This window comes from Gymnoscopelus microlampas (genome assembly GCF_963454915.1).
Source record: "Gymnoscopelus microlampas genome assembly, chromosome: 21".
NCBI classification, from domain to species: domain Eukaryota; kingdom Metazoa; phylum Chordata; class Actinopteri; order Myctophiformes; family Myctophidae; genus Gymnoscopelus; species Gymnoscopelus microlampas.
Window position 1 is genome coordinate 14,309,722 of NC_139958.1, and position 14,342 is coordinate 14,324,063.

General features: G+C 40.6%; 1 protein-coding gene across 1 annotated transcript; it reads right to left on the reverse strand.

The window, feature by feature from the left end:
• Positions 1–172: 172 nt before the first annotated feature.
• actr1b (actin related protein 1B) lies at positions 173–13,723 on the reverse strand. The gene is made up of 11 exons (XM_084047620.1): positions 13,531–13,723; positions 11,457–11,521; positions 11,254–11,329; positions 9,473–9,598; positions 8,402–8,526; positions 6,520–6,736; positions 6,147–6,239; positions 5,302–5,476; positions 4,522–4,583; positions 3,369–3,409; positions 173–2,816 (listed from the first exon to the last, which is right to left on the reverse strand). The coding sequence occupies exons 1-11, from the start codon at positions 13,576–13,578 to the stop codon at positions 2,714–2,716; spliced, it is 1,131 nt and encodes a 376-aa protein (XP_083903746.1). The 5' UTR covers positions 13,579–13,723; the 3' UTR covers positions 173–2,713.
• Between the last annotated feature and the right edge of the window lie 619 nt (positions 13,724–14,342).

Genomic DNA, 14,342 nt, shown 5'->3' on the forward strand with positions numbered 1-14,342 from the left:
CATGATGTCATTACAGGTGAAAAAACATTTTCAAATGTGTCACGTCATGCTTGTAGATCAGCTATTTTCATCATTTTTGAAAATGTGTTAAACTATCAAATAAAGCGATTAATCACTTAAATACTTTTTAAATATATCTATTTAAATGAAAATGTGCTTATTTTTATTTTACATTTTCACCCATAATGCCATGCCAAAAAAACAGGGACACTACATTGAAGGTGTGTTAAGATTTGCAAACGGTTAAGCATGTACTTCAGCATAAATATGGCGCCCCCGTGTGGAGCTCCGAGGGTATAACAATATATCCCATGCTAGTATCAAGTACTATCCTACATACACCCTGCCAGAGAGCAAACACAGTTAACAAAATGGACATACTGTACTGTACACCTGCTACTTCAGTATAAAAACTGGATGTTCAGACTAGGGCTGGGATCCGGAACCCGATCCAATATTGAGGACACGGAATCGGCTCCATCACATTTGGAACCGTTTCCGGAACCAAACGTTTTAATTTCAAGGACCACCATAACTCTGAGAGTTCACTCTCAGAGTTACAGACCTGTAAGGGTCTATTTGGAACCCCCTCAAGTAACCCAGAGGGTCCCTGGACTTCACTTTGAGAACAACTACAATAACATGTATGCAATACTGTATGTATGATTGAATTTGTATTTATAAAAAAATTATAATGGAGGCCAAAATTATGTAGATTATTTTTTTTAAATATAGGAATCGTTAAAGGGAACCGTTAAAGAATCAGACGTAAAGAGGGAATCGTTAAGGAACCGGAATCGTTAAAATCCTAAATGAGCCCAACCCTAGTTGAGACCATGTTACCACATGTTGTCCGACGTAATAAACAACAGGAGAGAGGGAGCTGGATTTGAATCAATTTGCTGATTTAATTTGCTTTTTTGTAGAGCAACTTTGAGCCAAGATGGCAGTTGTTACGTTTAGGCCACATATATAACAACACAGTGGTTATCTTTACCTTTTAACCACCAAAACTAGCGATACATATTCCTCTAGCACTCATGACCTTTGTCCAATACAAGCTAACCAATCAACTGAAAAAAGAAAATAATAAAGTCATACCATGTAACTTTTTTTCAATTAAACAGTAAAAAGTTGTTTTCGATATATTCCACATAAATAACCATTCCACATAAATGTGTAGTTGATCACTTCTCTCAACAACACTACTTTAGACGTGAACGTCTGCCGGTTTCTGTCCCCGACACTCGTGTCAACATGACGCAGGCACTTGGAGGAAGTGCTTTGGAAACGCAAATGTTTTACTTAATTTATATATTTATTTGTATAAGTTAATACATACGGTTTGTTTTGTTTCTTTCCAAGCTAACATCCGCTGGCGGACTAGGCTTTATTCCCAACTTCAAACTCAACTTTAGTGTCACATCACAGGTTTACAGGTGTAAAAACAAAGTGGGTACATTTTCTTTGTCGTTACAAGCTCCCATCATTTGCAGTTTTCAAGACAGGGGAAAAGAACAGAGATAGAGCTCGTGTTGGGGGGCGGTGCTTCTGTGTTAGTTTTTAATGGACTTCTGGGAATCGCAGTTCGACCTTACACCGTTATGACCACGTAGCTATCAGAGGTGTCGCCAAAAAGACTACAAAAACCAAAAGTTACACAGTATGACTTTTAATGACTATGAACATAAACATCAACAGTGACTTTAAAACTGCGGCGACAGTTTTAAAAAAGGGGAGAAAAATCAATCTCTTCAGTTTGGAATGGTATTCTCTACAGTAGCAAAAAATAATAATAATAATAATAATAATCACCTCAATTCGATGATATCATACATGGATTTGTAGGCCAGAGAGCGATATTAAACCGTTGAGTGGTGTAGAGTAGAGCATAGCATGGCCTATATTAAGAGAACTAGCAGGCAGTCCACAGTATTTTACACATGCCCACCAAGACACCCTGGCAGCCCGCTGTATATCAATGCGTTGGATTGTGTGTGCTTGCTTGCGTGTGTATGTGTGTGTGTGTGTGTGTGTGTGTTGGGAGGGAGGGCATTAGGGAGTGGCTTATGGAGAAAAAGGAGGTTGCAGTTGAAAGCAAAAGCCTAAAGGCCTGATTTATACTTAATCGTGCGGTGGTGTCCGACGCCCCCAAAAATAGCTGATCTACAAGCTCACAACGCGTCACGTGGGCATTGTGATAAAAGTAAAAATCTGACCATTCTTACAACGAATGAGATCCTCGGCTAGCGGCTTGGCAACATCTTCAAACAATTCCATTTGAGAGGTTTTAATTCCAAACACCTGAAGGAGTTACTGCGTCTCGTTACACTCTCAGCTTTAAGGCCATCAGGAGCTTGCAGCGGAACTGTGATGTTGCTGAACCATCTCAATACAACATTCCTCATGAGCTTCTAGATCGTCTATTTTCGGCGCGGACACCGTAGTACGACTCAGTATACGCGTTAAAGGCATAAAGAAAGAGGGGGTGACATATAAAACTTTCTCTGGCCAAAGGGGTGTGTGTGTGTGTGTGTGTGCGTGTGCGTGTGCGTGTGCGTGTGTGTGTGTGTGTGGAGCAGAAGCAGGTGATGGCATAAGGAACTGTGTAAGTGGTACATGGAGATGACCGGGGGGAGTTTCTCCAACTGCATGACATGGGGGACATTTTGAGGGCAGTTCTGGGGGACAATCATGGGGCGCCTGCCCCCATTTAGAAGGTCTTCCTGTGGATGGCACGCGCTCTGTCCTCCTCGTATTCTCTCTTCGACACCCACATCTTTTTAAAGGTGTCCAACGACGCCAGAATGGAGCCGCTAGAGATGAGGGGAAAAAAACATGGAAGGAGAGGATAGATGTGATGATAAATCCTGAACGTATGCATTAGCATTTCATAGTGTCGTACTGTCATATCATTTTTTAAATCAGGGTCGGTTATTATGTCCACATTTTTTAATAAGTAACACAGGCTTCACACAGGCTTTCGGCAGCTAGTTGTTTATTTTGTTGATGTAAAGTATTCTTGGGTTTCATGACAGGTGCTATATAAATTCAAGTTATTATTACAAAAACGATATTGCTTATTTTGGTGCCTGAGCTGTGTGACTGCTAAAATGGCAGTTTTTAAAAAGGTCCGTTCATTTTAGATTTACTTGTTTCTTGTTCAGTGTATAATTAAAGTTAAATGTTCTTTTCATATTGAAGTTTAATGTATATATATTGTATTAAATGTTTTATTGATCAAAACATAATTTGTAGTTATTGTATGTTATTTGTTTGCTTGTAAGTTAAATGTTATATAGAAACCTTAATAAAATGTATTTATTTTCAAATTGATTAGAAACTGAAAGGCAGAAATGCCATCTTACCCGATCCAAGTGGAATACAGCCTCTCCTGAGGAGCAGAGATCTGGACACAAACACACAGCACAGGTCAGAGGTCACACACATTGATACAACATTCAGTAAATACAGTAGCGTTGAACGGTACTAATACCAAATGAACATGATCAGACAAAAACTTTATTTGCTGATCAGATTATGGTACAAAACTAGGGTGGGAGAACCCTAGTTAGTTTAGCCAAATCCACACATAGTAAAGCTGCAATGCATTACTTTTATTTTGTGAATAAACACCTTATTATTTACCAATCTGTATGGTAAGGCAAGGCAAGGCAACTTTATTTATATAGCACTTTTCATACACAGGGCAATTCAAAGTGCTTTACAGAATAAAAACAAAATCATAATACAAAGTGCAACATTGCACTTTAAAAAGAAATGGAGAATATAATAGATACAATTAAAATAAGATAAAGGAGCAAAATAAATACTCCCACCTTTTATACAAAACATGATAATAATAAAAAGTGACATTGTCATTTAAGGACCAGGCAAGACCTAGCTATTCTTAGCCATCATTGGGTAGGGTAAGCAATGTTAAATAAATATGTTTTTAACATGGACTTAAAAACAGCTATGGTTGGGGATTGTCTAATGGAAGCTGGAATATTGTTCCAGGTTTGTGGTGCATAGTAGTGAAGTATAGTAGAGTATCTTCTTTTCCTTTCAGGGGTCTCCAGACTCTCCACAGCAAATCATCTACCTCTATCTCACCCTGTCCTCTGCCTCCTCTTCTCTCACACCAACTAACTTTGTGTCTTCTTTCACAACATCCATAAATCTACTCATTGGTCTTCCTCTAGGCCTCCTGCCTGGTAGTTCCAACCTCAGCATCCTTCTACCCACTCAATAGTCTCCCTGCTCTTCTATTGAGACATTTACATCCTGTGGTCGGCTAGGACACCTACTAGTTGACAAGAGGTATTGCATGAAATTCAAGGCGGAATTAATCCTCTGCTCAAACTAGCTTTCCGTTATAGCTCAACAGTTGACATTTCGGCGCTTGTGTGGGGTGTGGGGGGGGTACCCCAAATTCAAGTCCCAGGTAGGACAGGAAAGTGACGGATCACAGCTTTAAAAAGTTTTTAGCTGGGATGGTTCAATCAGGTGTACACCTACCTTGATCTTGACGTCTTTGGGTGCGAGCTTCTTGACTTCAGTGAGCAGTCTTTCCCCAAAGCCTGTAAAAGACCATTTATAATTGTGCTTTTAGGAGATGCTCTCTTACTTACAAAGCTCAAGGTGATAATTGATGATATCTCATAAATATATACATACTAAACGGTCAAGAAGTATTTCAGTTCTAAGCAAAGCAAAGCACGTTCTGGACTATAGATCACTCCGCAATGTCAACTGTTCCCTGGTTTTACCAAATCTAAATTACTGTTTGGAGGTTTGGGAAAATACATATAAATGTTCACTTCATGCAATAACTATTCTTCAAAAATAGCTATAAGCACATTACATAATGCTGGATATCGGGGTCATACTAATATACGATTTTTAAATTCCTTTTCTTTTTTATTCATGGCTCTTATAGAATATAAAACTGCCCAAATAATGTATAAATCAAGGAATAATCAAAATATTCAGGTAATGTTCTCTGGGGGGGCTATAATTTGAGGCGAAGTTACATTTAAAAACCTGCGGTGCTCGGACGACATTAAAAAAAACGTTCTGTATCTCAATCTGTGGAGTTAAGCTATGGAACAGCATGAATGTGGAACTCAAGCAATATTCAACCATGAACCAGTTAAAAGAAAAGGTATAAAGAATGTATTCTAATGGAGGTATAGGGAGGAAGAGTTACATTAACAATCTATGAGATTTCTAAGAAATTTAAAATAATATGAGTGTGTATGGTGTAGAATAGTGTATGTCTTCAAATGTTCCACCAACCTTTGATGAGTGTGGAGCCCCCACAGAGAACGATGGTGGAGAAGAGCGTGCGTCGGAGATCCATGTCAGACTTCTGGATGGCGTAGGCCAGGACTTCATGGATGCCTGGACTCTCATCTCCTATCAAGTCAGGCCTGAACAGCAGCTCTGGTGCGCGGAACCTGGCTGGACCGATCTATGAGGGGAACAGGGTTTTAGGAATTTTCATCCATGCAGAGAGACAAATCAGGAGAACATCGACTTTGTTATGGACCTTTCTCTGTCCCAACAACACAGTCTCGCAAGATCTATCACCAGTAAATATAGGACGTCCGCGAGAGAGTCTCAATTCGCCTCCAGTGGCAAAATAGCTTAGGATCTTAATTTAGGATGCTTAATTTAGGATCTTCCTAAATTTAAGCATCTTTGGTAACACAAAGAGAGGAACATGCTATTCCTCTCAGTTCAGCTCCCTACTGAAACATAGATCATAGATGAATGATTCTCACAGTGGTGGTGGGAGGGAACTAGGGCTGTCACAATCATAACATGTTTCTTGACCATTAACTGTCACTCGAATAATTGTGATTAATGATTTCAATTGCGTTTTTGGCATTGAGCATTGGAACATACATTTCCGTTTGGCTTATGGTCTTCGCAAAAATTGCACAGGGCAGATATTAGAAATAACTTAAACACACAAAGACATGTTTTTTTTTATGTTTGAACATTTTGGAAAATGTTTCAACATAGAAACGATTATGACAGCTATGCAAAATTATTGTGATTAGGGCAAATAATTTCGATCAGGCGATTATGTAATAATTGTGATATGCTTAGCGCTGATCTTAGTGTGTGATACTTACATTTAATGTGCTTCCATCGGGGAGTATGTACTGAGCCTTCTCTGTTTCTAGAGTCTCATCCTTCTGAGGGTTGAGGGACAGATAACAGGCCCTCTGCAAAGATGGACACAAAGCTTTGTGAGGAAATGTTGTTCTAGACCAGGGAATGTCAACACTGATGAAAACATAAGGATTTTATAAATACAGTATATATATAGTATATAAAATATATACACAAACTGACACATATACCGTACAAGGCGTACATACACAAATAGAATTGCTGGAGTACAAGGAAAAATCGGATTTGGGCTGCATTTGTGAACATCGCCTATGTAAAGTCTATCACAGGTTAAAATGAAAAACATATCACCTCTACCCGTTCATTTCTCACCTCTTTGACGGTGCGGACTACCTCAAACTCTGCAGAGGTGTTGAAATTGTAGCCCTCCTTACGTAATAGCAGACGAAGGTAGCGAGACACGTCTCTTCCAGCAATATCCACACGCATAATGGAGTGGGGGATAGCGAAGCCCTCATAAATGGGCACAACGTGAGTCACACCGTCACCAGCATCCAGTACTACACCAGTGGTACGGCCTGTGGCGTATCTGCAGGGGGGGGCAGACATCACATGATAGTTTTATACAACAGACCAGTGTTAATTTTTGACAGCAAATTTTGATTTAGTTTTAGTCATATTTTAGTTATTTGAAATGTTTTACTTTTAGTCTAGTTTAAGTTGACTAAATATTTAAGATTTTAGTCAACAAAATATACAGTTGATTTAGTCGACACATTTCTTTTTTGGTATAATGCCTGACTTATACTTAGCTGTGTGCCGGCCTTCACATTTGAAGTTTAAAAGAGTAAGAAAGAATTAGAAGTGGAAAAAAGGATTATAAAATAAGCATTAAAAAAGTCTGAAAATAGCAGCATGTCAAAATCAGTATTTTAAGAGATCCTAAATGACATGTAGTGCATTCGCTATAGTGCAAGTCAGAATCATGAAGCTTAGATAGTCCAACACGAAGTCCTGAATCCCATTACATGAGCATCAGAATGGTGCACGTCGATAAGCACAGGCCACAGACTTGGCTTTCGTTCCTAGTTTGGATTGGCATTACTAATTTTAGAAAGAATCATCTAGTTACAAAAATAGACTAAAAGGATAAAAGCAGAGCACATGAGTGGGAAAACAAGGAATAGAGATGCTTCTATGTACAGTAGGTGTACTGTGTACTGCTATCATGCTCTGTGGTGTGAGTAAATATGCTGAGCAGGCACAGTTGACCTCGATTTTGGATCAAGATGGCAACGGGTGGCGCAGTGCCTGCCTAACACTGCGGAGGTTGTGGGTTCGAAACCACCGTGGTGGTGAATCCGGCTTTGTCGAGGGTCTATACGAACACAATTGGCCCGTGTTCGGGGTTGGGACGCCTGGGGGAGGGTGATATTTGTCACCGCATGTAATCCTACGGGCTGGGGGGTGGCACCTGTTAGCAAGGAGTGTTGGGCGGGAGGAGTAGGACGAAGGGTCTACTTCCTCCCGGTGGGGGCTCCTCACTGGCAGGTGAGTCAGTAGCATACAACAGCAGTGACAAGACAGAAAATGTGTGGGGAGGAATCAATTGGCACGACTAAATTGGGAAGAAAAGGTGCAAAAAGCTAAACAAAAAAGATGGCAAGAGAAAAAGATCTAAGTGACTAACTATGAAAGACTGTTTGTTACTGGGGCGTGGACGGCAGGATATTCACTCAAAAAGCCTGCTCGACTAGTGTTTCAATATGAACTGAATATGAATCTGCATTTAAATCTATGGGAAAGACATCAGTAAATAGGGTCGGATATTGTGGTTGAGAGCTCACATTCAATGACCGAGAGAGAATGGGAATGTCAAAGCAGGACATGATCAGACTGTGTCAGCAAGAACAGTCCGTCCACAACAGCATAGAGAGGGATATTATAGTAGGTATGGTTACAGTGCATGAACCCCTCATTACAAACCCAAATGTACATTTGAGAGTTCAGTGGTGTAAAAACCACAGGCATTGGTCTACAGATGTGTAAAAAAAAGTGATATGATCAGAGCTTCATTCACCCCAATATAATCCACAAATAAAACCAGCCCAGCCACAATGTACTTAGTAGCGATACTGTGGTACACATACTTTTTTGGCTGTACCTCACTAAATAAAATCTAAATGCCGTAAAACAGGCTATAGACATACATACATGATCTATAATTAGTCATTTATCCATAAAGCAAACTTACAGGCTAAGAACGGCCTGCATTGAGATGAAGAGAGCAGGAACGTTGAAGGTTTCGAAAAACACCTCTGCAGCCTTCTCCCGGTTTTTACTAGGGTTGAGAGGAGCTTCAGTTAGCAGCACAGGATGCTGCAGACAGACAGACAGACAGACATTTACATAAGGAGATTAGCAATAGTAGAATGATAATACTGGGAACATTTTCAAATGCAATACCCTGATATTGTGAAGCAAATTGAAGGGGTGTGTGTGTGTGTGTGTGTGTGTGTGTGTGTGTGTGTGTGTGTGTGTGTGTGTGTGTGTATGTGGTTATGATCCACAACGCTGTATTAACACATTTTGCTGGGGACCCCCTGGGACCCCACTTTGAGGACCACTGATCTATTATGTGACATACTAACCCATATTTGGGCAAGGTGTCATCATTAAATTAAAATTATAAAATTAAATTAAAGTTAAATATTTCAAGAAATACACAGGAATATGTGGCAAAGCAGCATGGAGGTGCTTCCTTGGCCTGCTGGTAACGTACACAAGACATGTGGTGCTGATCGGTCCAGCGATTCGTGAGATTAACCCCAGACAGACAGACAGACAAACAGACAGAGAACATTATCCCCCCTGCCTTTTGTCTGGTGGAGATAATGAATAGCGTAGTGACTTTCAAAAGGTTGAATTACATACCTAACAACTTTAACCACATGAACCCCAGCGTCCCCATTCTGGGACAAACAGTTGGCGAAAATAGCAAATCTACAAGCTCACGGTGTTGCGAGCTTGTAGATTGGCTATTTTCAGCGAAGAGATTTGGTGTAATGTTGGTGGTCAAATATATAGTATATATTGGGTGGAATGTTTCTCCACACCGTTCCAACATGAATGGCAGGGAAGGATGTTTAACAATACAGACTAAGTACATTTGAAAGTAGATTTGAAAGTAGATCTCAACAACTCTCTCAACAAACCTTTTTTTGGAAGACAGGGCCAATCTCTGCTAATGGCTACAAGTCAACATTAGACTGGTACTATCATGGTCCTTTAAGTATATCAGCAGATAGAATGGATAAGGACCAACCTCTTCAGAGAAGGTCTGCAGCTGCTCCTTAGAGTAGACATACTGCCAGATCCTCTCCATGTCGTTCCAGTCGTTTACAATTCCATGTTCCATAGGATACCGCACTGACAACAAGCCCCGGTGCTCCTAGGGACCAACAGGGGAAGGAGAGAGAAAGGTCAACCGGGTAAGAAACACAGTAACATACTAGTCATTTTGATAGCCATAACGTAATCACATGAACCCTGGTGTCCCTGCTCTGGGGCAAACATTCGGTGAAAATAGCAGATCTGCAGATCGCTATGTTCCCCGAGTTCTAGGTTCCCCAGGTTCTATGTTCCCCGCTTTCAACCCTAACACTAACCCTAAGCTAAGCGGGGAACATGGAATATAGATAGAACATGGGGATGACGCCGCTTCTAGTATGGATGCATGACTAAATCCGTCATCATAACATTAGAAATGTAATATCTGTAGTATAGAGCCTGAATGGAGCCCCGGTCAACGAACCAGGACTTAATTGGTTAAAAGGTATACAAATTCCATTTTTTTCCTTAACAACGACAGACCCTGTACAGGTCCATGGTGCACGTGTGGCAAAACCAGTGGATAATTAAGTTATGTGGTGGTGTGTTTCCCACGACTCTGGCCAGCAAGCTGTCCTGGACATACAATGAAAACTGAGGACAGTCATGGATCAACTGCAATGGTACATGTGTGGAGGCTGAATAACACCACTGCACCATGGCAACACCATTGCACCGTGGCATATAACTATTCTTCATGCTCGTCTAAATACATGTAATGGGTTTGGGTCATAAGAGGAACATAGTGGACGTACATCCGATCTGGGGGCTTCACCTCGCTTATGGCTTATATGTTCAACCAGGATACACACTTCTGAGCCTGTTCTGCAAGGATTGACCAGCTGTATTGTGAATACAGCAAATTAATATTGTTCCACTAGCGTGAAAGTTTTCTTCTTTTCTTTTAACATACGTAAACGTTTAGAGATTTGTCAAATTTTTCACATCCGTGGCACTTCAGTTGTGCATCCAACTCAATGATGCACTAGTGGTTTCAAAGCTTGTGAAGTGCACTGCGATGCATTCATTTGCATAGATGTGATGTCATGGCTACAGTTCAACGTGGATAAATGCCAACAGATTGTACACATTTAGAAATTCCCCAAACAACTCCATCCCTGGTATTAATAGTGCTTAACTATGCAAATATCGCTTTCTTGGCCTATATCATCATCATCGTTTTTTTACGTCTGGAGACTCCCGTCCAGAACAGGGTTCGGCCCATATATTATTATGCATAAATGAACTATGACACAATAACAACATGATCAATACAGTATGTCAGTACATGAATTACTTGTATTTCTGTTTTTAAGAGGTCAAGAAAAAACAAGTATACAGTAGGTTTTGAGCACTGTAGTTGGATGCCTAAAATGTATTTTAGTTTCCCATACTAAGAGGGTGAAATTAATGTATACAAAAAGAATTCCACTGGTTCTCACAAGCCAGACAATCAAGGTCAGTGTTGCATAGTGAAATTGTTGCTGAAGTGCATACATTAAAACCAAGACTGAACCAGGTTTTATAATGCCAAAGTATATTTATACTTTGGCAGAATGTTCTGTGCGTTCACTTGTGTGCTAAAAGAATGACTTTGAAGACCTGTGTCACTGTACAATGTAAGTCAACTGAGGAGTCTATTTTGGATTATTCATTTTTATAATTAGAAGATCAGAGACTTGGAAACTTGGAAAGAGAGACAGTGGGGTGTGGTACCTCTGCTTTGGGTCCAATAAATAGATCCCCCTCCAGGGCTCCTGCCATCACGCGCACATGCTTGGGACGGCCCACACTGGGACAAGGAGAACAAGTCAAACATAATTCTAAATAACATGAATTTATAGATTTTCATAATTAGGAAAAATGCTGAACGTTCACTTTGTTTACCACAGTGATATGAAGGCTTATTGACAACTTACTAGTTGGGGAAGCAATATTTGGGGATCTGGTCGCCTGCAAAGCCAGCCTTGATAACCCCCGAGCCCTGAAGAGAGGAAAACAGTGTGCATGATTCAAGGTGGTATATTTGTCACTCATTCATTCATTCATACATACGGGTACAAGCACAAAATGCTGGGTGTGCCATGTGTTTACATAACAAAGCAATATATACATGTTTTACCCATCATTTCCCTCTATACCAGCAGTCATCAGCCACTGTAGAAGTGCGGTGGTATTTACCTGCAGAAACACATTGCCCTCTCGCTGTATTTCTGTGTTTTCACTGTTTTGGGTACCCCAAAAACCTCGTACCAAAACAAACAGTGAAAACACCAAAATACAGCGAGAGAGCAGTGTGTTTCTGCAGGTAAACACCACCACACTACTACAGTGGCTGATAGCTGCAAAAATGATAGGTAGAAAATATATTTATTGTTTTGTTAATGTAAACACAGGCATACTGTGCCTTTAAGAGACAGGGGGTAACCCCCCCCCCCCCCCCCCCCCCCATTGGTAGTAATGGGGAGTGCACAGAATATGGGGAGACAATAATTTTGTACGGATGATGATGAATAAGCACCATAGTGTGAGTAAGCATTGAATGCTTGGTCTGATCGAACAGTGAAAGTGTGTGTGTGTGTGTGTGTGTGTGTGTGTGTGTGTGTGTGTGTGTGTGTGTGTGTGTGTGTGTGTGTGTGTGTGTGTGGGAGGGGGGGGGTGTCATGAGACTCAGCTTGAGGCAAGGAGTCATCAGTTCCCACCATGTAGGACAACACCAGCAATATTCTGTGTGATGGTGGAGCCATAGGAATCGTATCAGTCTCTCAGGTATTAAAGCAGTAGGTAACCGGAAAACTGGGCACTTGACAGAATTTGGACCGTTTTTTTTGGGAAGGGGGGGGGGCTTTTGGGAAAACTTGGCACTGTTTTTGGGGCAAATTGGCCATTATTCGGGGACAACAACAATGCACTATTTTGAGGGAGAAGAACTGGGCACTATTTTGGGAGAACTGGGCCCATTTTGGGAAGAACTTGGCACATTTCTTATCACTCCTGAACAGTGAAGGTGCATGATTAACATTCAGTGTACAACAATTACAGCTAAATGCATTTTGCCCTCCATAATTGTGTAAAAAACACAAGATGCTGTGTCAACAATACATATTATACACAATAGATACAGACAGACAGGCAGACAGGATTTGCACAAGTCCACAGCTCAAAATACATCTTTTGGGAACACAAGTCATACTTAATGTGACATATATGTCAATATTTTTTTGCTATTACACTACTATATACTAATAGGTCCACAGAGATATTACTGAAATGTTTCCCACTGACACAATAGATATAGATAGACTGACAGACAGACAGACAGACAGGATTTGCACAAGTTCACAGCTCAAAAAATACATATTTTGGGAAAACTATTCTTGCTTGATGTAACACATATGTCAATATTTGTAAACATTACTATGTACTAATAGGCCCACAGAGATATTAAGTGAAATGTTTCCCACTGACACAATATATAGATAAGACAGACAGACAGACAGGATTTGCACAAGTTCACAGCTCAAAAAAATATTTGGGGAAAACAATTCATGCTTGATGACACATTTGTCAATATTTCTTGCTTTAAACACATAAGTGAAATGTTCCCCCACTGACACAATCTATGGACACAATAGACACAACATGCTAGCATTAGCTGTGTTATTAGCACGGCTAGCTTATCGCAAAGCAGCCCCTGAATGCTGGCGAAACGTCGCTGTCACGGTAAGCTAACGTTGTTGTCATTATATTAGCTGTAGCATCAGATTCTTCTGACAACCCACTCGTTAAAAGCACCTGATAAGCACTGTATTACTTGATACGCGGGCGGTGAACAGCGAAAAATAGCAGATCTGCAAGCTCACAAAGCGCGGCTGGTGCAACGCGTTGTGAGCTTGCAGATCTGCTATTTTCCGCCGCTTGGCCTCGGTTAGGTTTTTTAGGGTGTGGATCCCATCATGATATCATCGGCATAATATAACAGTTATAACTTACGTTATCGATCACAACGGGCTGGTTGGCTAAGATGTCATAGGACTCCATGACGATCAGAACCGCTGTCTGTCAATACGTTATGTGTTATTATTTATGATGTTTGTAATCATATGAATAAACAGCTCCGGGTAACAGACCACTAACTAACACAAGCGTCCCGTCACCGCCGGTCCTTTCTCTACAACCTCATCTTCTGTCGCGATGATGACCACTCTTGACTGACGTGGGATGCTGTCCAATCATAGCCGTACTTGGTTTGACCGCATGACTGGGACCTGACTTGGACCACTGCTGGGGCCATGTTGCTCTGCAGCGTGAAGATCTGGTTTTAAAGCGGATGCGGAAACGGCTTTATCAAGTAAATGTACGTGTAGTGGTTTGGCGGATACAGTAGGTGGGCTTTAAACCGGATGTGAGCCCCGAGCAGCAAGTAGACACCAGAGGCTTGCTTTCCACAGGTTTGTAAAGAGAGAAGTGGTAGGATTGGTCAGTACAACTTCCCGGGAGATTATTTAACCTTTTTTCTCTTTTCTTGTTTTTAAAAGTCTCAAAGTGATTACATTACATTACATTACATTACATTACATTACATTACATTACACTACATTTACATTACATTACATTACATTACATTACATTATATTATATTATATTATATTATATTATATTATATTATATTATATTATATTATATTATATTATATTCCATCCATCCATCTTCAGCTGGGGCAACAGTTCCACCAGAGAGCTCCAGCCTTCCCTATGAGCAACACTTCTTCCTGAGGGATTCCGGGGCGTTCCCAGGCTAGTGGA

What these genes read in the sequence shown, in the direction of transcription:
- actr1b (XM_084047620.1), bottom strand. Translation starts at nt 13,578, where the DNA reads ATGGAGTCCTATGACATCTTAGCCAACCAGCCCGTTGTGATCGATAAC. An exon ending in AGCCCGTTGTGATCGATAAC is followed by an intron (nt 11,522 to 13,530) that starts GTAAGTTATAAC and finishes TCCTCTCTTCAG; the next exon opens with GGCTCGGGGGTTATCAAGGC. An exon ending in CTGTATTCCACTTGGATCGG is followed by an intron (nt 2,817 to 3,368) that starts GTAAGATGGCAT and finishes CCTCATCTCTAG; the next exon opens with CGGCTCCATTCTGGCGTCGT.